Source organism: Phaseolus vulgaris, chromosome 10 (assembly GCF_051622355.1).
Source record: "Phaseolus vulgaris cultivar YP4 chromosome 10, ASM5162235v1, whole genome shotgun sequence".
NCBI classification, from domain to species: Eukaryota; Viridiplantae; Streptophyta; class Magnoliopsida; order Fabales; family Fabaceae; genus Phaseolus; species Phaseolus vulgaris.
Window position 1 is genome coordinate 22,907,283 of NC_143507.1, and position 25,423 is coordinate 22,932,705.

The following is a 25,423-nucleotide window of genomic DNA, read 5'->3' on the forward strand; positions in this document are numbered from 1 at the left end:
TAAACACAATACCTGTAAACAGAAATTCTTCCTGAATAAGACTTGCAATGCAAACTAATGTAGCTGCTAATATATCCATAAGCAACTACCAAAATAAAATCAATATTTCCCTTCACAATTTTTCACAGATAACAATAAAGACAATATAGCAGCAAAGAGTTTGAAACAACTCAATAAATAGGCACATTGGTTTAAACCAATATGTACAAATGTGTTATTTGAAATTCCATAAACTGAATGCCTTTCACTTATCCCCACTCTTAATCTGAAACTGAAAGTATATAGCCATATAAACAGTATAGTAACAGGGAGTTCGCTATAAATCAGAATAATAATAATCAAAATAATAATAATCAGAATAATAATAATAATAATAATAATAATTATAATAATTAATAATAATAATAAAAAGTATGAGAACTTTACCATAATCAATTAATAGTCCATGTTTATTTAAGCACCCATCCTAATTGTATATCTTTTTGAAAACTCTTTCTAATTAAAATTTAAAATCATATTAGCCTGTTATTTCATTCAACCTTGAGTAAAAACAAATACTAATTTCAGTCAAAATAAAAGCAGGTATAGATTGAAAGAGTTTCCATACCTTGTTGTTAGCAATTTCCTTGGCCTTTTCGTTAGCAATCCAATCATCCAACAAAGAAAGCAACTAATTAATCAATTTCTAACAGCAACTAAAATGAAGTTAAAACCTAACAAAACCAAACCAAAGTAGGACAACCATTGCAATCATCTCCGCAACACGCTTCCTCTTTTTATTCCTCCAGAGTTTCTTTCGTTTATACTTGTTTACTTTATTTGCAAGCCTAGCCACTGTTGATTTCTCCTTCCATGGACTTGTCTCATCAGCAACATACTAGAGGATACTTTTCAGGTTCAAACAGTGTTCGTTAAATACCCAACAAAAAACAAAGAAATTGAAACGTTTCTTAAGTTCTGGAAGAAAAAAAACCTATGACTTCGGAGGGTGGCCTTTCGTTGCGAAAATCGCTGCGTCCTCTGCCGCCACGACCAAATCCACCTCTACCGCAACCGCCACCGTCACGGCCACCCCTGAAACCACCAAAGTCGCGCCCACTCTTGAAAACTCCACCGCGCCCACGCTTCTAGGGGTCTAATTATTTAGTGATCAGAGAATGTAGCCACAGAGGATTGCCAAGACAACGTTTGAAGGGTTTAGGTTTAGGGTTTTGGGGCAACGTTGATGAAAATAGGTTTTTGAAGAGAGAGGAATACTTCAATGTTTGGGCCACTATTGGGCTTTCTTGGGACTAAAACACATTGTTATTACCGAGGGAACGAAACGTGGGAGAGTTTTTATTTCGAAGGATAATTATGGCGGTTCTACATGCCACAATTCGAAGAGAGATTATGGCGTCTATGAAATTGTCGTATTATACAGTAAATTGTGGCGGTTTTTAATAACCGCCATATTATAACCGCCACCACATACACGCTTTTTTGTAGTGATGAGTGATCATTTACATGCATAAAGTGTACAAGGAAGTAATAGGGAACAAAAAGATGCCTATGGGTGGAGAAAGGAGAGGAGAATAGAACTTTAAAAGAAGATAAATATATAAAATGGGATGAGATAAAAGAATGTTTGGAAAAATTGTTCTCAACCAAAATAAGGACAAAGGTTTGAAGAAGAAAGACCTATTCAAAGAAGAAAGATTTATAACTCTCATTATCAAAGAAAGGAAGAGGTGTGTTTTGAGCCTAGAAGTTTATATTATTCTACAGAGTCTGAAGTATACATTCCTTACTTTGATGGAAACAAAAAAGTTGAAGATTATTTAGAATGGGACACAAAGCTTGATCAACCAAAATAAAGACAAAGGTTTGAAGAAGAAAGACCTATTCATAGAAGAAAGATTTATAACTCCCATTATCAAAGAAAGGAAGGGGTGTGTTTTGAGCCTAGAAGTTTATATTATTCTACAGAGTCTGAAGTATACATTCCCTACTTTGATGGAAACAAAAATGTCAAAAATTATTTAGAATGGGAGACAAAGTTTGATCAAACTTTTAAGAAATACAAAGTGGATGAATATACTGGATTTTTCTTGGCTACCCTATGTTTTCAAGAATATGCTAGGTCTTGGTGGCAACAAGAACAACTTGATTATAAAATTGGCACAACATCAAAAGTATAGTATTGGAGTGGTTTAAAGGTGTGTATGAGAGGAAAATTTGTTCTGCCTTCATATGATAGAAAAAAGAAAGCTTAGAGAAGAAATGAAAGACCTTGTTAAAATAGGAAGAAAATTTGTAGACAGAGAAAAAGTGTTTAAAGAAAAATTACAAGATCTTGTTAGAAAGAAAGAAAAAAGAGAAAGAGAGAAGAACGAAAGGAAAGATAGGGAAGAGAAAGAAAAGAGAGAAAAAGCGATGATAAAAAGGAAAGAATAGAAAAGTCTTTGTTTGGAGCTCAACTAGATATCGATAACATTTTTCCTTCTATAAACAAACCTTGTGAGAAAATTCTTAAAGAAATATCTGTGTCTGGAACTGAACAAGATTGTTCCTCCACAAAAAAGAAAAATGAAGGTTTGATTGAAAAAGAAGAAGAGGAAACCCACAAAGAAGAAGAGTCTCATATGACACCCCTGCAAGCATAGTTGAGAAAGAATCCTTAAAGGGGGATTGCAATACTTTGAACTCTTCTTTTCAATTATATAATGCTCATTCTTCTTCACAATAATCTAAAAAACAACACTTTGTGATGCTGTTGCCTAGCTTGGGCAATAAAGAACACAAAGTGAACAAAAATATTTTTGAAAAGGTCCTATGTTTTTCTTTCAAAAATTTTATAAAAATAAAGGATCGTATTTTTGTCTTTGTTTTGTTTTGTTTTAATTTTCTTTATAAAAGAAAATTATCTCATATTTGTTTGATGTCTATTCACTAGTGCAAAATGTATAAACAAGTGTGATTTATTTAGTGCGGCTTTGCGCTAAAACGCTTTCGTTAAAAACGCGATGGCATTTTTGTAGTTAAGTTCATTTACAAGTGCGACTATTATTAAACCCGCACTTGTAAATCAAGTGTTTGGATTTACAAGGGCGGCTATTTGTATAGCCACCCTTATAAATCAAAACGCTTGATTTACGAATGCAGCTTTACAAATAGCCGCCTTCTTAAAACCTTTTTAACCCTAATTCAGAAACGCACCACTTACGTTTTGATACTCTCCTTTCTCTCGTCGCTTCGTTTCTCTTATGTGCTTCCTCCATTAACCGTGCTTCCTCTTTTCTTCCTCTCTTTTTTGCATTGTCTTCGTACCATCGGTAAGCATTGTCTTCCTCTCTTCTTCTTCACCATTTATTTTTGTATGTTTTGCGTTTCTCTTATGTTTTATCTTATGGCATTGCTAAGGTCATGCTTCATTGGGAAGGTTTTTTTCTTGCTTTCTGTTGTTCCTTCCTCGTCGTTGTTGCGGCCTTGCTCCGTCATATATTTGCGTTTCATTGGGGAATTTTTATTTGCGTTTTTTGGACTTCCATTCGAATGAAATACGAAGAGGTATGATATGGATGCACCAAGAGATCAAAAGAAAAGCTAAAATAATGATAAATTCTTCGAAAAAGATCAAAGTTGAGAACTTTGATTAGAAAAGAAACCCTAAACGCCTCTCATAAATGCAATTTATAAATGTGATTATGTAAATAGCTGCATTTATAAATCGAATTTACGAATGCGACTATATAGCCGCCTTCTTATCTCTTCGATTTACAAATGCGTTATCATCAAATGCGGTTATATAGCCGCCCTTATAAATGTAAAATAGTCGCACTTGTTTTGCTTTTCTGCACTAGTAATTGTAGATTGACATTTGATCTAGGAGCAAAATAAAAAATAACCAGAGGTTGTTGTCATCATTATTCAAGATTTGAGGACAAATCCTTTTCAAGATGGAGGGTCTGATAGAGGACTATCCGCAAGGACATATATTGGGTCTTTAACTAGGGTCATGGCTAGAAGAATGGAAGAAGAAGAAGAAGTTCAGAAAACTCTATTTTCATGGAGAATTAATTTTTAACTTTTTCTTCCAAATTTCCAAGTCTTATAAATTTATATAAAGTAGTATAGACTTTATTTTAGGCTTGTATTTTGTCCATCATCTTGGGCCATGTTTTAGGCCAATTTTGCCAATTAAAGTAGGGTATAAATAGAAAAAGAAAGAGTGTAGCTAGAGTTACAATTGGGCCTCCTTGGACCCAATGCAACTATAGACCATTTGAAGAGTTTTTTTAGGGTTAAAGCTTGAACATTGGCTGCCCATAACACTATAAATACAAGTGTTAGCCCCCTTGTAAATCAGATTTGAATTGATAAAGAAATGTTGCCCAAGTTGCTAGCTCATTTATCTCAAATTCTCACTCTCAAGTTTGCACTTCTATTAGTGTTTTGCTTGAATCTTCTAAGGAGTTGGCCTTAACCTCTCTTAAGCTTCATTATCATTCTCCATACACCAATACTTCACAATTTCTTTCAGCAATTTTAGCTACCCGATCCCACCAAATTTCGCACCCCAAAATACAAAAACAAAAGACTCATAACAATGCAAGCTAGGATTGCATCACATGGACTGAGATATCTACCGTTGTTCAGATCCAAATATAACAAAATTTCTTTCAGTTTGGAATGAAATGAAAAACTTGAGCACTTCAGAAAACCTGATGTGGAGAGTGATGTCAGTGGCAATAGTGAGAGGCATATATGGGAACCAAGAAATAAGGTAATGTTTGATAATTGAATTATTGCTGATGGGGAAATTTTTGTTGATGCACAAATGAAAGTATGAGCATGGATAACAAACAAAACACCAATAACTACATTCTTATACATCGACTAGTGTGTGTGCCCTAGAACATGCATAAGAAGTGCATTGAAAAGGTAGAATCTGATGTTGGTACTGTTTACAAAAAAGAAGAACTGAATAGGGAAGGCTAATGGTTAAAAGGCTGCCATTTCTACTATATGATGAGCTCAATTAGTAAGTGTATGAGCATAATTCTTGACTACTAATATATACAGGTTAATTTTTTAGTAATGATATATACATAAAAGTATAAAACTTGATAGTAGGCACAACTAGAAAATCATGTAAGTATCAATATCTTATTGAAGTCACTACGAGTAATAATACCTACCAAAGTGTGTTGCATGTTACCTTGTTGTTTGTGTGCAGGGGTGCAGGGGAGAAAGTATATTAGTTGATAGTTGAGAGATTTCAAAACATTCTTAGTATAAAACAGGGTTGGGAGGCATCAATTTTGCTGAATAACAATGATACCATACAAAGTTTACAAGATGCAACTTCAAATGTCAACTCTTTAAGGGGTTTGGACGTGGACAATAACAACAGGACAACACAACAATTTTGTGTTGATAATTTGCCTATTTCAACTGATGTAGATTATGTCCTAGGAGGTGGTCAATCATGGAAAGTTCAAGTAAGAAGAAGGGACAACTTAAACGTTACGCTTGAAAGTTCGCTACAAAGGGACGTTGTAATGTAAGTATGACTCTCACATACACACTTGAAGCAAGTTTGTTTTGTCAGGACTATATGTATACATGGTAGGGTATGATATATATATATATATATATATACATATATATATATATATATATCATACAATTTTATTATTTCTTGTTGATAAAAGAGATTATCCTTTTCTTGTTTTTCATTTTCATTAAACAACTTAAATGTGTTATAGGAAGAAATAACTCTTTAAGAAGACAAATGATACAAGAACTTGTAACCCTAGATGAGAATTTTAAAAATAGTGAGACCAAATAGAAATAAAATTAAAAATATTGGCTTTTTTTTTCAGCAAATAACAATAACAATGAAATTAAATGAGACCACTTCAGTAAAATGATGTTCACATATTACTTTTTCAACTACATATCAGCCAATAAGACTTCCTTCACTCAAACCAATGTGATTGGCTATTAATCCTTTATTTAATCCAATGTTTTGTTATCATTAGCAAGCAATTGTAATTCTGCGTGAGTATCAATACATTTTTTAATATTAATTAATTGCCTTATATCATGTGTATATTGTTATAGCCTAAATCGCATAAAGTTATCAATTTTCTTAGGGAAAATTCTATATTGTGGATATTAATTAACCACGCTGAAGCGAATATGTCTATTTGATGTTTGATGCTGGTGTTGATGGATTACAAGAAACACACTATGGGCATGATAGAAGTTTTTTTTTTTTATCGGAAAAAAATAACAAATAATGATGGCATGATAGAAGCTAGTCACAACAGAAATGTTATAGTGAGGGTGTAGAGTGAATGCCTCTTTGAAAACAGTCCAAAAAATTGATTGATTGTGGACCATAGCATAAGCAATTTTTACCTTTGTGAATAGTTGTTCACTATGCAAATTTTTCTAAATTTTGTACACCCTGATGAATCAACAATAGATGGTTATTGAATTAACATAGATGGTTAACTAATACTGCACAAAAAATGAATTGTAGTGTTATTGATCAGAACCAAGTAACCCACTTTCCTCATCATTTTTATTTTCCTGCTCTGTTGTTTTCTGAGCTAGTTCCACTGCCCTCTTACATTGCTGCCCCCAATCTGTTTGAATCAATGTGTAGACCATCATGCAAAGACAAGAAGCCTGTGCAGCAACCATTCCAGACCACAAACCCACCAATTCATACTTGTATATGAAAGTGGCAAAAACAGAAACTGGCAATCCTACTAGGTAGAATGCACACAAGTTTATTCTAGCACCCAGATAAGGCCTAGCAGTCCCTGACAAAATCCCACATGAAACTGTTTGAGGCCAATTGCTAATCTCACACAGCCCAAGAATGGGAAGTATAGTTGTGACCAGATCAATAATTTGTGTCTCATCAGTGAAAAGTTTCCCCCATGATTTCCTCACAAAAAACAACAAAATGAAGGCAGCGATCCCCGAAGTAAATGCTGCCATGAACCCAATTATGGCTGTACTTTGGGCCTTGGATGCGTGCCCTGCACCTAAGGAGTGACCAATTCTTGTTGTCAAGGCTATACTTAGGGAAAACGGGAATACATACAAGAAGCCAAGTGTTTGAATAAGGATCCCCATGGTAGCAATGGTAGCTTGTGGATTGCTCAACAATCCACATAGAAAGAGCATTATCTCATACCACCACCACTCCAAGCACACTGAAATGCAACTAGGCAGTGCCAAACTCAGCAATGGTTTCCACCCATGAAAGGCTGAGAGAATAGTTGCTCCTTCCCAGGGTTTTAGTGGTTTATTTGAGAAGAAAACATAGAGCAGCAAGCCTAAAGTCATGTTTATAGAGTTCAAACCAGTGGCTAAAGCAATACCCTTTACCCCTAAGTTCAAGTATGTGGCCAAGAAATAGTTGATGGGAAGGTGCAAGAGTGCTGCACAAGATGCAGCTATAGTGACTGGGGTGGTTAAGCCTTGGGTTCTTAAGAAGGACCTCAATGGGTTAAGATGAGCTTGAGCTAGCAACTCTGGAATAGAGAAAACCATATAAACTTGGGCAACTTTTGTGACTTCCGGGTCTTGACCTAGCATTTGAAGGATGGGTTCCATGTTTAGCCATAAAATTGAAATGGGTATGGCAACAAGTAGGAGGAGACATATAGTTCTGAAAAAGGTTTGGTTGAGAACTGACCATCTCTTTGCTCCAAAAGCTTGGCAACAAATTGGGTCCATTCCCATTGTGAGGCCTTTGAGAACTGAATTTGCAGTTATGTTGGCAAATCCAAGTGCCAGTGAGCCTCCTGCTAGCTCTACTTTCCCTTGCCGACCCAAAAACAATATGGACACAGCAGATCGAGAGTACATCATTAAGCTAGTCATTATTATGGGACATGCAACCTTTGCAAGAGATTGCAACTCTTCTTTCAACTGCATGCAATTGCATTTCTCACATTTGTCAGCAAAACCACTCTAATAACTCTGCATATTTTCTTACCATAATCACACATTTCAATTTTCCACCAATTCTTCCTATTTTTAAGTAAGAATGCATAGCATCATTTGTCTATGTACTGTTACAATATGAATCAAGAACCTATGTTTTTTTTTTGAGTTCAGAAGACAAAAGATTCTTTCAAGCAGCTTTTCTTTCCAAACATATATACCTTTTTCCTTTTAGTAATTAGCTTCTAAAAGGTTCAAATCAGTGAAATAATCTTTATTCACTAAATTTTATGGATATAAATTAGTGAAATAAAACAATCTCTCACTAAATTTAATTATTAATTTGTGTGTGTGTGCATGTTTAATTTTCTGCCAACTAATGGGTAACACAGAAACAATAGTCTAGTGTCACAATTCTAACAATACTTTTTATAACATTGATATTTTGAAAACCCATAATAAGAAAACAATGATTTAACAATTAATTATATCAATAATTAATTAGTTAATTATATTTTAAATTGAATTAGTGATATATGTATATATATTATATTTTAAAATAAAGTTATCAACTAAGTGTTTATCTAATAAAGCATGTGAAACTATCATTTTTATTTCTTCTTTATCTTCTCTCCCAAAGTGGATTTGTGCACATAATTTCGGATTATTTAACCTTTACACCATAAATATGCTGATGAAAAAAAAAACACCATAAATATAATGTTAGGATGATAGCAGCGTTTAATAAATAAGAACTGTTCTAAATACTTCTAAATCAATAACAAAACATTAAAATTAAACAAATCATTACCCAAAATTATATTAATTTTTTGTTGGATCTGGTTCGGTTTTTTATTTCCATGCTAATACTAAACCAAACTGCAAATAATATATTAAGTTTATGTTAACTATCCTATTTTTACCCTATGAAAACTTGAGATTCTTTTAATTTTCTTTTTGTAAGTTATATAAACTTATGATTAAGATAATGTTTAATATTTTTTAATACGTTTTTACGTTTTATTATATACTAAAGTTTTTATTAAATATATATTGCCCTTTAAATGAAAAATTAGCCACTGTGAGAATTAATATATTAGTTTTATACTTTACTTTAATAAGTAAAATTTTATTTATTTCTTAACTAAAAATAACAAAGAAATCCCTTAAAAAAACGACAAACCAAAATTCAATCTATTGGAATATTGAATTGTTTCAGACTAAATATTTTTCATTAATCGATTCAAACTAATATATAGATATGTACACTTTAACAATTAATATGCACATGATCCTTTTCTCCCCGATTTTTATTCATTAAAGAAAAATGTTTTTACGTATATAATTTTTTACACTTGTATAAAATGTCAAATCACCTGAAAAAAGAAACGAAAAGTTAAAGAGGTTTTTTTTTTGTCTCCAGAAATGTAAAAACAAGTATGAAAAAAATTATCAAAGAGAAGGAAAGAAACAAAATTGGAACATGGAAGCTTACTGCCATAATTCTGTTGGTGTATAAAATATGCAGTTCTTGTGCATTAATTATGCAGCATGAAAAAGGAAGCAAAAAGAAAGTTAAAAACGAGTGACAGAAATGCAAAAATGCTTGCAGATCTAGCAGACATAGGCTCTACTTCAGGACAAGCCGCCAACAGAAACTGCGATAATATGAGCATGTCTCACAGACGTGCGCATATAGTTTAGGTTATAATGAAAAGATAATTATATTTTATTAATCTTTTGAAAAAGTTTTTCAAAAAGATAGTAATAATTTTTAAAAAATAATCTATACCACGAGTTTCTGCATATTATATATAATCCTATTCCAAAATGTATTAGGCTTTATAGACGCGGTTTTGAACATCACAGTCATATTCATAATTTGTTTTTAACACCAAAATCATGATATTCTTAATTATGAACTTAATTATAACAATGTTATAGAGTTATTATTATATATGAGGACACGACAGTGAAGTAGAAATATGGGAAAAAGGAATTTTGTGGTGTGAAAGAGACACAGCCTCCATATTTTCGGTCCCGATTCATCTGGATGAAGCAGAAGAATACAAATGACATGATATTGACCCTCAAAACAGTTGCAAAATAACCTAATGCATGGTAAGATGCATATTTCAGGTTCCCACATCACTAGCTAACTTCAAGCATCAATGGTATATAATTTTGAAACATGAAGAGCTATATAATCCAAGATCTTTTCAACACTGTCATGTTCTTGTTAGTATAGCAGGGACACAACTATACACACACTAGTACGATCGATGATTGTATTTTTACTCTCAAAAGTTTATTCGCAGAGAAATTATTCAATTTATGTTATTTTTCTTTTGTGTATGATGATAACAGTGAATATATATGTATAGTCTTAAGTCTTTATATATACTATTTCAATCCCTAACAGCAGAGCAATTTTAGTGGGTTGCAAGTTATGTCATAAGTGACTAGCAGTAGAAAAAACAAAATGAACATTGATAATTAATTTGTCGAGCAATGATCATACACACACACACACATATATATATATATATATATATATATTTATATATATATATATATATATATATATTTATATATGCATTCCAAGCTTTGTTGTTTTCGATATGAACTCAAAAGACTATATATTTTAGGGGCAAGAACTATTTGTGAATTTTGTACTTACACCATCACCCATTTGATTCCAATGGAGAGGATTCCTGAGTTTTGCTTGTTTGCTTTATTTCAGTTTTTGAATGAAAATATTAGCAATATAGTTTTTCTATCTTATTATTATTATTATTATTATTATTATTATTTGTTAAAGTGCACATTTTGTCAAAGAATAAGAAAGCAAATAAAATCTATACAAGAAACTTATTATATAGAAATTAACTTTTAAACACAAAATAACTAGTTATTATATTAATTAAATTAAATATTATTTTATAAATTAATAAATTATCAGTATTTAAAGTAGATTAAGTTATTAATAAAAATTTATAAAATAGTTTTTAAATTGATATATAATATTACCTATTAAATTTTAAATTTTAAGTATTAATTATTTTAGATTTTAAATTAATATAATGATTAATTTAGAATTCAAAGTAATTGATAATTAAAACTTTGATAGGTAATGTTAGATATCAATTTAAAAATTAATTTAAATTTTTTAATTAGTAACATAAACTATTTTAGATATTAATAAATTTGTAATTTAAAAAATATCTAATTTAGTTAATATATGTTTTTATTTTTAAAATTAATTGTTATTTAATGATTTTATTGTAAGCGGAGGAGTTGTACTTTAAATAATTTTCAAGAATCTATTTAAACTATTTTCGATATTTTTTAGTTCTTATTAATATATGTCCATCAAATTTTTCAATTCATTCCAATAATTGTATAATTCATCTCATGCATTTATTTTATAAAAAGTAATCAAACAAATACATGTTGAAGCTGTAGATCTAAAATTCGACTCTAAGAGGAAGAGAAATCGATTACTTAAGTAATGAAAAAAAGGAGGATTATTCCACGTGTACATGCCTCAATTATCACTAAAAAAATCTCAATTATGTTGAAAGACAAAGGTTAGATGAGTTGTTTAAAAAATAATCTATTGCTAGTAATAAAAGGTTTAAAAATAAATAGATTACAAATCCGTACATAATGAAATAAAGCTTAGATTGTATAATATAATTCAATATATGTTTAAAATTCAAAAAGCATCATGTATTAAAAAAATACTTTGATTAGTAAACTAAAGGGATTAAAAAGCTTCAAATTAAATTAAAAAAGTGAATGATTATTCATTACTTATTTTGAGCTGTTCAAAGGATTTTTGTCTCAAACTTTCTGGTTTCTTCTTAAAAAGTTGTTCTTACACAAAAAAAAAAAAAAAAAAACACCTAGCTACATACACTAATTTTACATACCTAACTGAAGCTTTACGATTATCACTACAAAAACTCAAACCAATTAAAGAAATAATGCTTACTCCAAATTATTGTCTCCATAGAAAGTCTTGGCTTTTTCCTCTTCATCACGTGAATGAGAGATTATCTTATTATTTTGCAGCATAAATCAGTTCACAAAATAATGTAAAACATAGATACAATTTCTTACTAATTTCCTTCCAACCATTAAGGACACGACTTATAAGTTAATCAAAGATATATGATTATTTTTAACTGTGTATTTCTATCATTAACACTTTTTTTTTATCATATCACTTATCTTATTTATATATTCTTTTGATGATTACATGAAGCCATGCATCATTTTCGTTGATGAAGTTCTAATATGAGGTTTTCAAATACTACCACTTTCACCTTCAAACAAAAAAGAAGCTACAAAAACAAGAAGAAAAGAAAAGTTTCCAGAAACAAAACACTGTCAGAGAGAGAGAGAGAGAATTAGGAAGTTTACCAACCTCAGAAGCAGAAATATGAAGATTAAGGGCAGTGAGAAGGTGATGAAGGCGTTGAAGAAGACCTTGAAAAAATGTTCCACAGTTGCAAGCTCTTTCTCCACCTTCTATGGTTCTCATTGTATTACCCTCATAGTCTTCTCCCACCTTTGGAATCACAGGCTCACCATTTATATTTCCTCGAGATTCAGCACCAGTGCACATGTTTAGCTACTTTTGCAAAACGATACAAAGATCCTTAGAAAAAAAGTACAATATATATATACACAAACCCTTCAAAGGAAAACAAACACATTGATCCTTCCCATCCCCCGAGAGAGACCATGAAATTAACAATGTCTTAAAAGTGGTGAGAAGTTAAAAAAAAATGTAATGAAGTTGGGTTTTAAATGATTGAATGCATAAAAATAAGGAAGATATGGTAGGGTTAATTAGCTTAGGCTAAAAAATGAACACACCGTGGTATCTGAAGAAAGGTTTGCGACTCTCCTTAATTGACAGTGTAATTGCAACAGAACATGGGTGCTGCACAGAGGCTTTTCGGGAGTTGAAAACAGTTTAGAACCAAACACTTTTCAACTTAATTGATCAGGGACATTCCCTCAACCTTCGTGCTTACTTTATACTTGTGCCTTATGTTGTAGTTTCCTTAAAATAATATTCGCCATTTCTGCTACCACTCCACTTTTATTGCATGCTTCAACCCCAACATTTCCTTTTCTCTCTCCTCATTCAAATATTCATTAAAACACCACGTTGGTCCCCAACAGATTTGAACTGTTTTCATTTCTAAAGGGGGTGAAAAGGTTAGGAACTAGCCCAGCAATAGTATAATGCTAGTTGCGTGAAAAATATATAAATATTAATAATATAAACTTGGACACATTTGTTTCAGCACTTTTTCTTTTTTAATTATTTTAAGTGAGTTTTAAATCTGACCGAACAAGGAATTTAATTGATTTTATTGGAATATTTTTTATTGCAAAACTGCAAAAGAATAACACAATTAAATAAAAACATCATGATTTTTTTTTATTACCAAACAAGTATGCACAAGTGACAGAATTTTATTATTATTATTATTAATATTATCGTCACAAAAGTTTAGAATATAATTTTTAAGATTTATATAGAAATCATCTCGTCACTGCTGTTAATTTTGTTCACTGTGTGTGTTAATTTGATTGTTTGCTCCATAATTTTTTTATTGTAAATTGACTTGTGAACTTTATCACTGTCCTTTAGCATATACGCCAATTTTTTAAAGCAAAAGGCATGTCTTAAAATTTGTGCCTGAAATGAAAAGTAATAAAAAAATGGTTGGAAAAGTTTAAGGAAAATATGTACTTAGCATAACTGTATGTATAATATAATTAGGTTGGTTCTATATTTAACGTCAACTAGGCAAAAGTATAAGTATAGTACAACACAGGATACATGCTCTTTTGCCAGATAAAAGGGGTTATCTTTGCTGGTCAGACTCTAGTCACATGTTTACCTCAACATCATTGTACAGTAATTTGTAGATGCCATCGTGAAAGTAGTAACGGTTAAAATGTCTTAAACCAAACACTTGGAATAGTTAATATGAGGCCAGTAGCAGGAGAATGTTTAAGCTATTTTTTGTTTTTATTTTCGTGTCGTGTTTTCCTATCATTTGAATTAATAGTAATAGTAATAATAATAATAATTATACAGACTCAGAAAAGCATGATGGCGTATATAATGTCTTATAGGTTAACATAGTATTTAACTTTTGTGTTAGAATTTTCAAATTGATTAGGATTTGGAGAAAAAGGTATGGGAGATTTGCTCACATCACAATTTGAAAGTAATCAAGCGAGTTTTCTTTTAATATATCTTAATTAATTTTATATAATCTATTACTATTTTTCAGCAAAAATATAACTTATCAATTGTAGTTTTTATAAATAATAATTTTGTTATATTACCTTCTACTAGTGTAAGTGTAAGATGACTCACTTAGGTCATACTTTTTATGTCAAACCTATTTGTTCATAATGTAAAATAGAAGCGATAGTAATGTTTGAAAATAAAATTAAGAGTTTTATGTCGAATCACATAAAACTAAGTAAAATTTGAAATTTATGTGAAATAATTTAAGACTTCAACATAAATTTTGAATTTTATTTCAAACCATATATGATATGACATAAAATACTTTATAATTTCTGTATTGGTCGGTATCGGACGATCAGAGAACGACTGACAAAGACAAAATAACAACATAAAGAACACAATAAATAACTATTATTACTAGCAGTTACCACTGACATTGAATAGGTAACGGTTGTCATTAGTAGTTATGAAGTGTCATTAGTAAGAATCATTAGCATTAAATGAATCAAGGAGAACATCCCCAACGGTAATGGAGAGACATCCCAATATAGCTCACTTGAAACAAAGCACTGACTTGAGCGTGGGAGTGCAATCAAAGGTACCCCCAGCCGACCGAGCGACAACAATAAAGGAAGGAGATTGACGAAAAGATACGGACAGATTAGCCACCCACCGACAAGCATAAGTACTGTCTGGGCCCCACACAGTCCTCACAGGTACAACTGGTGCCCACCATGGGACCGAGACAACACAGTTTCCATAAGCAAATTACAAACAACAATGGTGTCAACAAGAAACAACGCCAACCATGACCGAATAGCAGAAGAGCAAATGGCCCCTAATCCAGGCCCTCCAAGCACAGATGGAGGAGCTGCCAGAAAAGTATCATTGACCAATGAAAGCACGAGGAGGATCGACGCCACAAGACAAAGAAATGCTCTCGCTAAAAAGACAGAATGAGAATTTGCTAAGACGAATCAGAAGTCCCAAGTAGGAGGAGCAATCCCGAACACCACACCCAATAACCAATCATTCCAGAACCATACCATCAGGTCCCCAAACTCACCAAACTTTCCGAAACAACCTAGATCCGACCGAGGAAGAAGAACATAGAGGACACCTATTCACAGATGAGATAATCGACGCTCCACTCCCTCTAGTGTGGAAAGGGCTAACCATCAAACCCTATGATGGCTCCACCGATCTAAATGAGCACTTGATCGTCTTTAAAACATAGATGACCTTATACACAATTGACAAGGCACTATGGTGTAAGGTGTTCCCTACCTCTCTCCAGGAGGGACCACTCGGGTGGTTCACCAAACTTATCACTAATTATGTGGGGAGCTTCAAAGATTCGACGACGAAATTCATCACGCAGTATGCCACCAGCCGACCACATCACACGTCATCCTTATCCCTCCTCAACGTGAAGCAAGAAAAAGGTGATTCTTTATGAACATTTATGGACATATTCAACAAGGTATGCATGGGCATAAAAAATTTGATGCTCGAGATAGCCATGCATCACCTAGTTGGGGCCATCCGGCGAGGCAAGTTCATAGAAAGCTTGATCAAGAGACTGGCCAAAGACATGGATGAACTAAGAACCCGAGCCACGATGTTCATGTAGATCAAAAAGTAAGTCGAAGAACCGCCCAGAAAGAGAAAGGTAGAGGCAACCGCCCAGAACCGAAGCGAGCTGACAGATTTCAAGAAAATCGCGGTCCCCGTTTCCACAGTTACATGCCTCTCACAGTCCCAAGAGGAAGGATTCTATATGAAGCATTGCAGGCCGACCTCATCCCATCCCTCAAACAATCACAGACCCCACAGAACGTTGATACGTCCAAACATTGTCAATACCATCGCAATTATGGTCATACAACAGAAGGATACGAAGCTTTGAGGGACAAAATCGAAGAGCTCGTCCAGGCGGGTCATTTCTAAAAATTTGTCAAATAGATGCCGCAGTACATCGGTCTCCCCGGAGAGACTGATAATCATCTCGAGGAACGAAAGACTATCATGATCGATCGAGTCGAGGAGATGGATGCCAACAGGACGACCACCATCGTCCAGTTAGAAGAAAATGAAGTGAAAGCTCGATAAGACAGACCCGACGGCGGAGTGAGAGTCCCGAACGAAACAATCGGACCAGGCGCCAAGTGCGGGAAGTCATCAATACCATAACAGGCCCAATATCACTTAGTGTACCGGACGAAGAGGTCAACTCGATCATTGGGGGCTTGCAGGAGGAGGATGTTCTAACTTCGCTAGGGAAAAACATCTTCGAGCCATTCAATCAGCTCATGTTAAATCCCACCAGAGTAGGCCAATAATACCCCCAATAACATTATCGATGATGATTTTACAGCAATTAACGCCGCTCAAGACGACCCCATGGTAATAACTGTGGAGATTGACAAGTTCGCAATCACTAAGGTCCTGGTAGATCAGGGCAGCTCGATGGACATTCTCTACTGGAGAACCTTTCAAAAAATGAGGATCCCCGAATCGGAGATTCAACCATATGATGAGAAGATCGTAAGGTTCTCAAGCTAGAGAGTAGACACTAGGGGATACATCGACTTATATACCATGTACGGGGAAGAATGAGGTCTGGCCAAAACCATACAAATAAGATATATTTTAGTGAATGCCAATACCTCATAAACATACTACTGAGTCGGTCGTCCATAAACTGTCTCAAGGCAATAGTGTGTACTCCACATCTGGCCATGAAGTTCCCATCCACAACCGGGGACATTGTCATAGTCCACGTAGATCAAAAGTTCGCACACAAATGTTATGTCGCAAGTCTAAAAGTAGAACCTATCAGATGACTTTACACTACGTCATTGCGTGGCCGATCTCGGGAAAGAAGAGAACGTCCGACTGAGAACCATTCTCGAAGCGAAGCAAAGGAGTATATTGTTGCACTCGTAGACCTAGATCCTTGGCTGGACGACGCATGAATGGAAGCGGGCAAAGATCTTCAGCCTTTGCCCCTCAACGACGATGAGCACAAGACATACATCGGTTTGTCCTTGAACCCAGACGACCGCAGATTGGTCAGCAAAACTCTGATGGATAACACTGATCTTTTCCCATGGACAACCACCTGGGGTAAGCGCCGATATCATTACACATCGCCTCTCTATTTACAAGGAGGCAAGACCAGTGACTCAAAAGACAAAAACTCAGGGAAGAGAAGTGATGGCATTCTCATGGAGCTCTTCTTGGATGTTTGTGGAAGATGGTGCGGAAGCTTAATGGAAGAGATGAACAAGGTCCTCCTAAGAGGTGTGGTGACCTTGAAGGTGCATGAAGAGTGTGGAAATGGGGAGGTTCGGCCAGCCCCTTTGAAGGTGGTGAAAGGTTTGAAGATTAAAAGCCTATTCCTAAGAGAGTTTAGGGAAGGAGTGAGAATGGCACAATTTTGGCAGCATTTCACTATTCAATTAATCTTGAAAATACAAGGTGTAGGCTCCTCCTTTTATAGGCTAAGGAGGACCAGATTTGATGACCTAAATGCTACACAAATGTAAGCCAAATGAAATGTAAAGAAGTGGCACATGGAGCACATGGCACATGGGTGCACATGGCCCTCCAACTTACACATGGCCGAACTTGATCAGTGAAGGCTTCTAGAAACCTTTAGCTAATCAAGGTTAACTCCTCCTTAATTCTAATGTGCAGAAAAAATAAACATTTGTCCACATGGCTATGCTATTTACACCCCAATTAAAACTAGGCTACACTTGATGGGCCTTCACGGAACATGTACCAATATGTCATTCTCCATTCATAGCTTGATCCAAGTCTTCTTGTCCTAGACACTCCTAGCTTGGTCTTAGACGCTCCTAGCTTGATCTTAGACGCTCCTAGCTTGATCTTAGACGCTCCTAGCTTGGTCTTAGACGCTCCTAGCTTGATCTTAAACGCTCCTAGCTTGGTCTTAGACGCTCCTAGCTTGATCTTAGACGCTCCTAGCTTGGTCTTAGACGCTCCTAGCTTGATCTTAGACGCTCCTAACTTGGTCTTAGATGCTTGGCTTGGGTCTAGACGCTCTTGACTTGGGGTCTAGCCTTTCATGGGAGGTTGTGCTTGGCCCTCCTCCATCAAGAAGGGTCAGGCCGCTCAGGAAGAAGCAAAAAAATTGTTGAAAGCAGACTTCATCCGAAAAGCGCACTATACACTGTGGCTAGCCAACATCGTAATGGTCCAGAAATCAAATGAGTGACGAATGTGCGTAGACTATACTGATCTCAATAAAGTGTGCCTCAAAGACTCATATCCCTTACCGACCATCAACCGACTAGTTGATGGAGTCGCCGACCATAATATCTTAATTTTTTTGGATGCCTATTCATGGTACAATCAAATCCAAATGCATCCAAGCGACAAGGAAAAGACAGCTTTCAGGACTGACTCAGATAACTTTTATTATGAAGTCATACGCTTCGACCTCAAAAATGTCGGAGGTAGCCTCAAAAATGTCGGAGCCACCTACCAACGGCTGATGGACATTGTTTTCCACGACATGATTGGAAGGAGTGTCGAAGTCTATGTGGATGACATTGTCGTCAAGTCTGACTCATTCGAACAACACATTCAAGATTTCCGAGAAGTATTTCAAGCGTTACGCCTATCAAATACGTCTCAATCCCAATAAATGTGCATTTGGAGCAGAAGGAGGGAAGTTTTTAGGCTCTATGCTCACTCATCGAAGCATAGAAGCCAATCCAGAGAAATGCAAGGCAATCACCAAAATGCGCAGCCCCACCGATATTAAGGAAACACAGAGGTTAATTGGTCGACTCACGACTCTCTCTTGATTTGTGCCCAAGCTAGCGGAGCAAACGTGATGTGAATTGATTTTAGGATTGTTCATTTGATTAGTGACACTTTACTTAGATTTAGATTTTATGACAAATATAGGTGAGAAGCCTAAGGAAAATTCCCACTGGACATTAACTTAACAAGTATTAAGTAGATATGAAGGTTCATTTCAATAAGGCCAAAGGAAAAACACAATTAATGGTGAGAATGAATGACAAATATAGGTGCGGAATTTAAGCAAACACAAGGTGAGCAATACATGGACTGAATTGAACTAAAGGAAGCAAAAACAAGAACAAGACATATTTTGGAATTGAAAATAGGAATGGAAATGGAATGGAAAAATATTAGTGAAAGGAAACTTAGGAGTGATGGAATTGTGAATGAGCACGCCACTTGGATGGTGAATTGAATCCAAGATAAGTGTAGATGTCGTCACTTGAGAGCTCACAACACTCCCAAGATAAGACCAATGGTTTAGAGAGACAATGCTCACAAACTCTAACACAATTTGTGTATAGTAACTTTACTATTCATTAAACATGTGAATACTGTTAGAATAGATGGCTTTAAACTAGAGGGGGGTGAATTGTTTAAAGAGGGTTTTCGCAAAGTTTTCAAACAAGAATGAAATTATCTCAAGAAACAATTGATTCAGAAATTCAGTTCGCCAAAACAGCAAGCAAAAGCTGCAGTACCAGAAAAACAATCGGTTGTTTATACCAGCAAACAACAAAATAAAACTGAATTTAAAGAGTTAGAGATAGAGAGATTGTACACAGTTGTTTATACTGGTTCACTCCAAACCCAGAGCTACATCCAGTCTTCTCAGAACCCTGAGGAAATCCACTAAGCAATCACACCTTGATCACTTACACAACAACCAAGAGAATGACCTTGAACACCTCAAGACACACACTCTTCTTGGCCAACACACCAACACTAAGATTGCTGATCTTGATCTCCTCAAGAACACACAGCCAATCTCAGCAAACACAGAAACGAAACTTGTTTCACAGAGTACAAGGATTACACTTGTTACAGAAGATAATCTGAAATCAATACAAGCAAAATCCTATTCCATACACTTTGATCAATCATAAACTCTTAGCAATCTCAGCTCTTTGAAAAACTCAAAAACTCTTAGCAAAAACTTGTCAAAGATTAATTGTCAAATTTGTTTTTCTGAATATATTCAAAGATGTAGTTTGTTATCAAATCTTAACAAACTCTTAAATTGCATTAAAAGATTGGTCAAAGCATTTAATGACTGGAGCGTAAGCAGTTAAATCATTTAAAGCTCAGTCAAAGATAAAACAGTTTTTCTGTTATGGTCCCAAAACAAACAATCGGTTGTTTCCTCGAATCAATCGGTTGTTTTGGTTCTTAAGAGTTCAACCATTTTAAAAGCAGTTTTCAATCTTTTTCTCAAAACACCTAAGTATAAACAATCGGTTGTTTCGATAAAACAATCGATTGTTTTAACTTAGTTTTAAAACATTTTACTTTCACAAAGATTGAGAATGCCTATGCTTTAGATTTAATCAAAGGGTGGATTACAACATCCAAACTACCCCAGAACTATACTAAACCAGCACAACAACACCAAGCACAGCCAAGGCTTCAACATCCTTCAAAGGATTTGGATTCTTCAAAACTTGAACACCACTTGGTTCAACAATACATGAGGTAGGCCTCCCTATTTATAGATTTAGGAGCCTTGGAAAGCAAGCTTAAAGGGTAGAATGGGAAAAGGGAAAAAGTGGGCAGCCATAGGGTTTGACTAAGTCAATCCCGTATTCTAGGCTTATCCTTCTAGAAACTAGGTCAAAATGCCTTCAAATGGGCTAGGAATAAGCTAAAATGCTACCCACACCCCCTACTATGCTAAAGGAACATTATTCTAGCTTATTTATACTATTTGGACCCTTACAAATGAGCCCAACTTATTTACAACATTTTTCTAAATATTTAAGAAAACTAATAGGAAGAACTTTAAGTGCTCTGGACCTTGTTCATTCGTCCTATTGATGAGGTCTTCCTTTGCTTGTTGGGATGACCCTTCATAGTTGGCATCCTTGGTCATCTTCTTGTGGACTTGGTTTTGGGGTCTTTTGGGTTTGCATCAAAACGATACCCATCGTACAGCTCTTACGAAAAGCTTCCAAATTCGAATGGACGTACGAATGCGAAAACATATTCCTTCAATTAAAGACATTCTAAGCATCCTCTCCAGTCATTCAAAAGCTGGTGGCGAAGGAACCCATAGTTGTCTATCTGGCAGTATCAAAGGAGGCAGTCAGTGCAGTGTTGGTTCAAGAGATAAATACCGAAGAACGCCCAATCTACTTCGTCAGTAAGGTGCTACATGGAGTTGAGGTTCGATATCAAATGGTAGAAAAGGTCGCCCTGGCACTGGTCGTAATAACACGATGAATGCGAATGTATTTTCATAATCGCCCAATCACAGTCAAGATCAACCATCCCATTATGAAAATACTGGCGAAACCAGACTTGGCAGGACGTATGATCGGTTGGTCTGTAGAGTTATCAGAGTTTCACATCCGATATCAACCCAGGAGGTGATCAAATCGCAAGCCTTAACTGCTTTTGCAGCTGAAATTAGTTCCCAGTCGACGGAAGCAAAAGGCACACAGTGGACCTTATATGTCAACGAATCTTCCAACAGTCGGTCGTGCAACGTCGGGGTAGTACTGGAGGGACTAGGAAATATTCTCGTAGAACTAGCCTTGAAGTTTGAATTCAAGGCATCAAATAATCAAGCCGAGTACGAAGCCATCATAGCAGGCCTCAATCTCACCATTAACCTAGACATAAAAAAACTACTGTGCAAAAGCGACTCCCAGCTAGTGGCCCGGTAGCTAAAAGATGAATTTGAAGTCCAGGAGAAATTGCTGCAACAGTACTATCACTTTGTGAAAAACCTACTCACAAAATTTTCTGAAGTCACAATTGATAAGTGCCTAATTTTAATAATATTTCATATTAAAGTATAGGCACTTATGAGGATTTATTGCTAATTTACATATAAAATAATCCCTGATTTATGAATTTATACCTTTTTACATTTTTTATGATATTTATTTGAATAAAAGCATTTTATTCCTAATTTTAGTGTTAATTGCAGGTTTCTAGGAAAGATTGGAGATTTGAATTAAAGAGTAATGATTTGAGCTAAAAAGAGAAAGTTGGAAGGTCCCAAAATGGAGAAAGTGTTGAAAAAGCCAATTTTGCAACAGGAGATTCTCGCTCAAGTTAGAATGCTCCAGGGCTGTTTTCGAAAATCAATGCCTTTCTCGCTCAAGTGAGAATGCGTTAGACATATTGGACCTTTTTTTTATGTTTTATCACTTAGCCCATCAAAGTGATATAGGAAGCAACCTAACCCTAGAAAATTAAATTAAATAGGGGGTTAGAGGCTCAACCCTAGTGTGGTAGATTGAGAGGAAAACACCATTTAGTGAATTGTAACCCAATTGGGAGATTGGAAGGTGCTAGAAGTATGTGTGACTAATTCTACCCTTTGAGATTGAGAGTAATCTGCTCAAACTCTTATGTATTGAGGTAATATCTTATATTAAAATATTCAGTTCTTAATTGATTATTGGTATTGTTATTTTAATTTTATATTCTTCTGAGAAATTGATAATCTTAAATATGTCCGAGAGGTATTTTTAGGATTCGTACCTAAACAACAATACTTAACATATTTAAGTGCTAGAGATAAACTTGAAATGTTAATTGTCATTAACGTTTGAGTGTGATTCTAAGTTCTTTTTATAAGTATGCGATAGATCGATATTTAGGAAACATTCTTAAGGATTCTATATGCGAGAGATCGATATAAATGAATTTTCTACGGACATAAAAAAGTCATCAAGTTTTTGACACCGTTGTCGAGGAATAGTTTGATTGCTGAGTATAGTTTCCTAAATATTGTGAATATTTTTATTGTTTTTATTTGTTGTGTTTATTTTTCTTACTGTTTTTATTTAGATTTTTTATTTATTTTTTAATCTTAATTTACTATAGATTTGATTTGATTTTAATTTGTAGATATGCTGTTTTAAAAAGAAAGTTTTTGTTTTTGTTTTTTTTTCTTTACAGTATTTATTATATTTTATTTTGTTTTGTTATGTTTTTATTATTTTTTTTGTTTTTTTTTGTTTTTAGGTTTAGTTTACGCAGTTTTTTTTAGAGTTTACATAGTTTTAGTTATTTCTTTTAATTATTTTTTTTGCCATTGCTAGTTTCTTTTTTATTTTTGTGTCAATTTTATTTTATTTTTTAACTTTGTATTTTGTATTTTTATTTTTTGTGAATATTTTTTTTTATTTTGTCTTCAAATTTATTTTATTTTATTTATTTTTTAAAAAAAATAGAAAAAAATACTCTATTTTTTTCCACTAATATTTTTCAGGAAATAGCAACATGGTAGAAGAACAAACACCACTCCCTAGGAGGACACTTGGAGGTTATGTCATGTACCAAGGGTCAAGATATTTTTCTAGTATTGCAATACCTGCTACTGCCAAGACCTTGGAAATAGATCTCAATTTTCTCCCTCTCATTAGTGCCCATCAATTCACAACAATAGAACATGAGGATCCATATTCACATTTGGATACATTTTATGAATTGGTGGGAGTAATGGGCTTTAAATCAAATGATGTTGATAATGTTTGTTTGCTCTTGTTTCCTTTTTCATTGGCAGGAAAGGCTAAGGAATGACTCAAATCACTTCCAAATAAGAGCCTCACTAACTGGAAAGAGATAGAGGAAAAATTTCTACAGAAATTTTTTTCCAATCTCTCGCTACATCAAAGCAAAGTCTGAAATCTCTATGTTCAGACAAGGAGTAGATGAAGTCTTCTGTGAGACATGGGATAAATTTAAGATGCTATTGAGAAAATGCCCAAATCATGGGTTAGAAGATATTGCTCAACTAAGCATATTTCTTACTGGTCTCATATCTGACACAAAGATTCTCCTAGATGCTGCAGCTGGTGGCCCAATGACGGCTCTTGATGTAGAACAAGTGAGAAGGATTATTGATGCATTGGCATCAACTAATTATCCATCCCAACGCGAAAGACAAGGTATCCAGCAGAGAGAGTTGTTTGAAGATGCACTCTTGACTCAATAAAATTCTAACACAACAGATTGAGCAGCTAACTGCATAAATGGCTAAATCGCCCGAGCAATTATATGTTGTTCATTCATCTCAAAGCCAGAGTCAATCAATTAGGTGTGATTTTTGTGGAGGTAATCATCCTAATGGTCATTGTTCTTATTAGAACAATTCACCTAAAGCTGAGGATCCATTCATGCTTGAAAGAATGAGTAAAGTTGAAGACGCCCTGACAAAGCTTGTGATAATGGAAGAAAATAGCATGATAATGATCATGAATATAGAGATCCAAATGGGAAAAGTGGCCAAACAATTTGAAGAAATACAAGTGTCAGCTTTCAGTCGAAAGTCAAACCAACCCAAAAGAGCATTGCAGTAATGTAGTAGCTGAAAAAGAAGATGACACTGAGCAGTTAGAGAGAGAAAAGAAAAGAAGTGAGGAGGAAAAAGTTAAAAAATAAAGAGAGAGGTGTTCTTGAAAAAGATTTATCATATCCTTATGCTCCTTCATAAAAAGAGAAGGACAGGAAATTTTTTGACATTTGCTCCCTAAAAAATATTTTGCAGGAAATCTGAAGCAAGATTCAACACTTGAGAGATTTCGAAAGAACATGATCTATATTGAAGAGATAAATATGGAGTCGGAGGATAGATACAATACCATTATTCAGAAAGGCTTGCCTAAAAAATTCAAGGACCAAGGGAATTTTAACCTTCCCGTGTCTATAGGTGCTTTATTTGTAGACGATGCTTTACTGGATTTGGGAGCAAGCGTAAATACAATTCCTTTGGGAATGTTGAAGAAAATAGGTGATTTGGAGATTAAACCCACCAAGATGACTTTAACGTTAGCTGATCAAGTAACCAAGTAATCATATGGCGTGGTTGAAGATGTTCTCGTCAAGGTGGATAAATTCACATTTCCTGTGGATTTTGTTGTAATGGACATGAAAGAAGATGAGGACGTTCCCTTGATACTTGGAAGACCTTTCATGAAAATTGCTAGAATCATATTTAATGTTGACAACGGAGAACTTCAAGCTAGAACGCAAAATGAAGAGGTAACTTTAAATCTTTTTTATGGTATAAAAAATTTTAGTGCAGGGAAAGAATGTGTATAGAAGGACAGATCAAAGAGAGATTTCCACCTTGAAATATACATGCGTCAAGCTAGATGACGTTAA

General features: G+C 34.5%; 1 protein-coding gene and 1 pseudogene across 1 annotated transcript; both read right to left on the reverse strand.

The window, feature by feature from the left end:
* Nucleotides 1-6,514: 6,514 nt before the first annotated feature.
* Nucleotides 6,515-12,990, reverse strand: LOC137819644 (protein DETOXIFICATION 53). Its single transcript, XM_068623546.2, has 3 exons — nucleotides 12,841-12,990; nucleotides 12,386-12,592; nucleotides 6,515-7,938 (listed from the first exon to the last, which is right to left on the reverse strand). The coding sequence occupies exons 2-3, from the start codon at nucleotides 12,584-12,586 to the stop codon at nucleotides 6,535-6,537; spliced, it is 1,605 nt and encodes a 534-aa protein (XP_068479647.1). The 5' UTR covers nucleotides 12,587-12,592; nucleotides 12,841-12,990; the 3' UTR covers nucleotides 6,515-6,534.
* A 10,941-nt stretch (nucleotides 12,991-23,931) lies between these two features.
* LOC137819906 (small nucleolar RNA R71) lies at nucleotides 23,932-24,037 on the reverse strand (annotated as a pseudogene).
* Nucleotides 24,038-25,423: the final 1,386 nt, after the last annotated feature.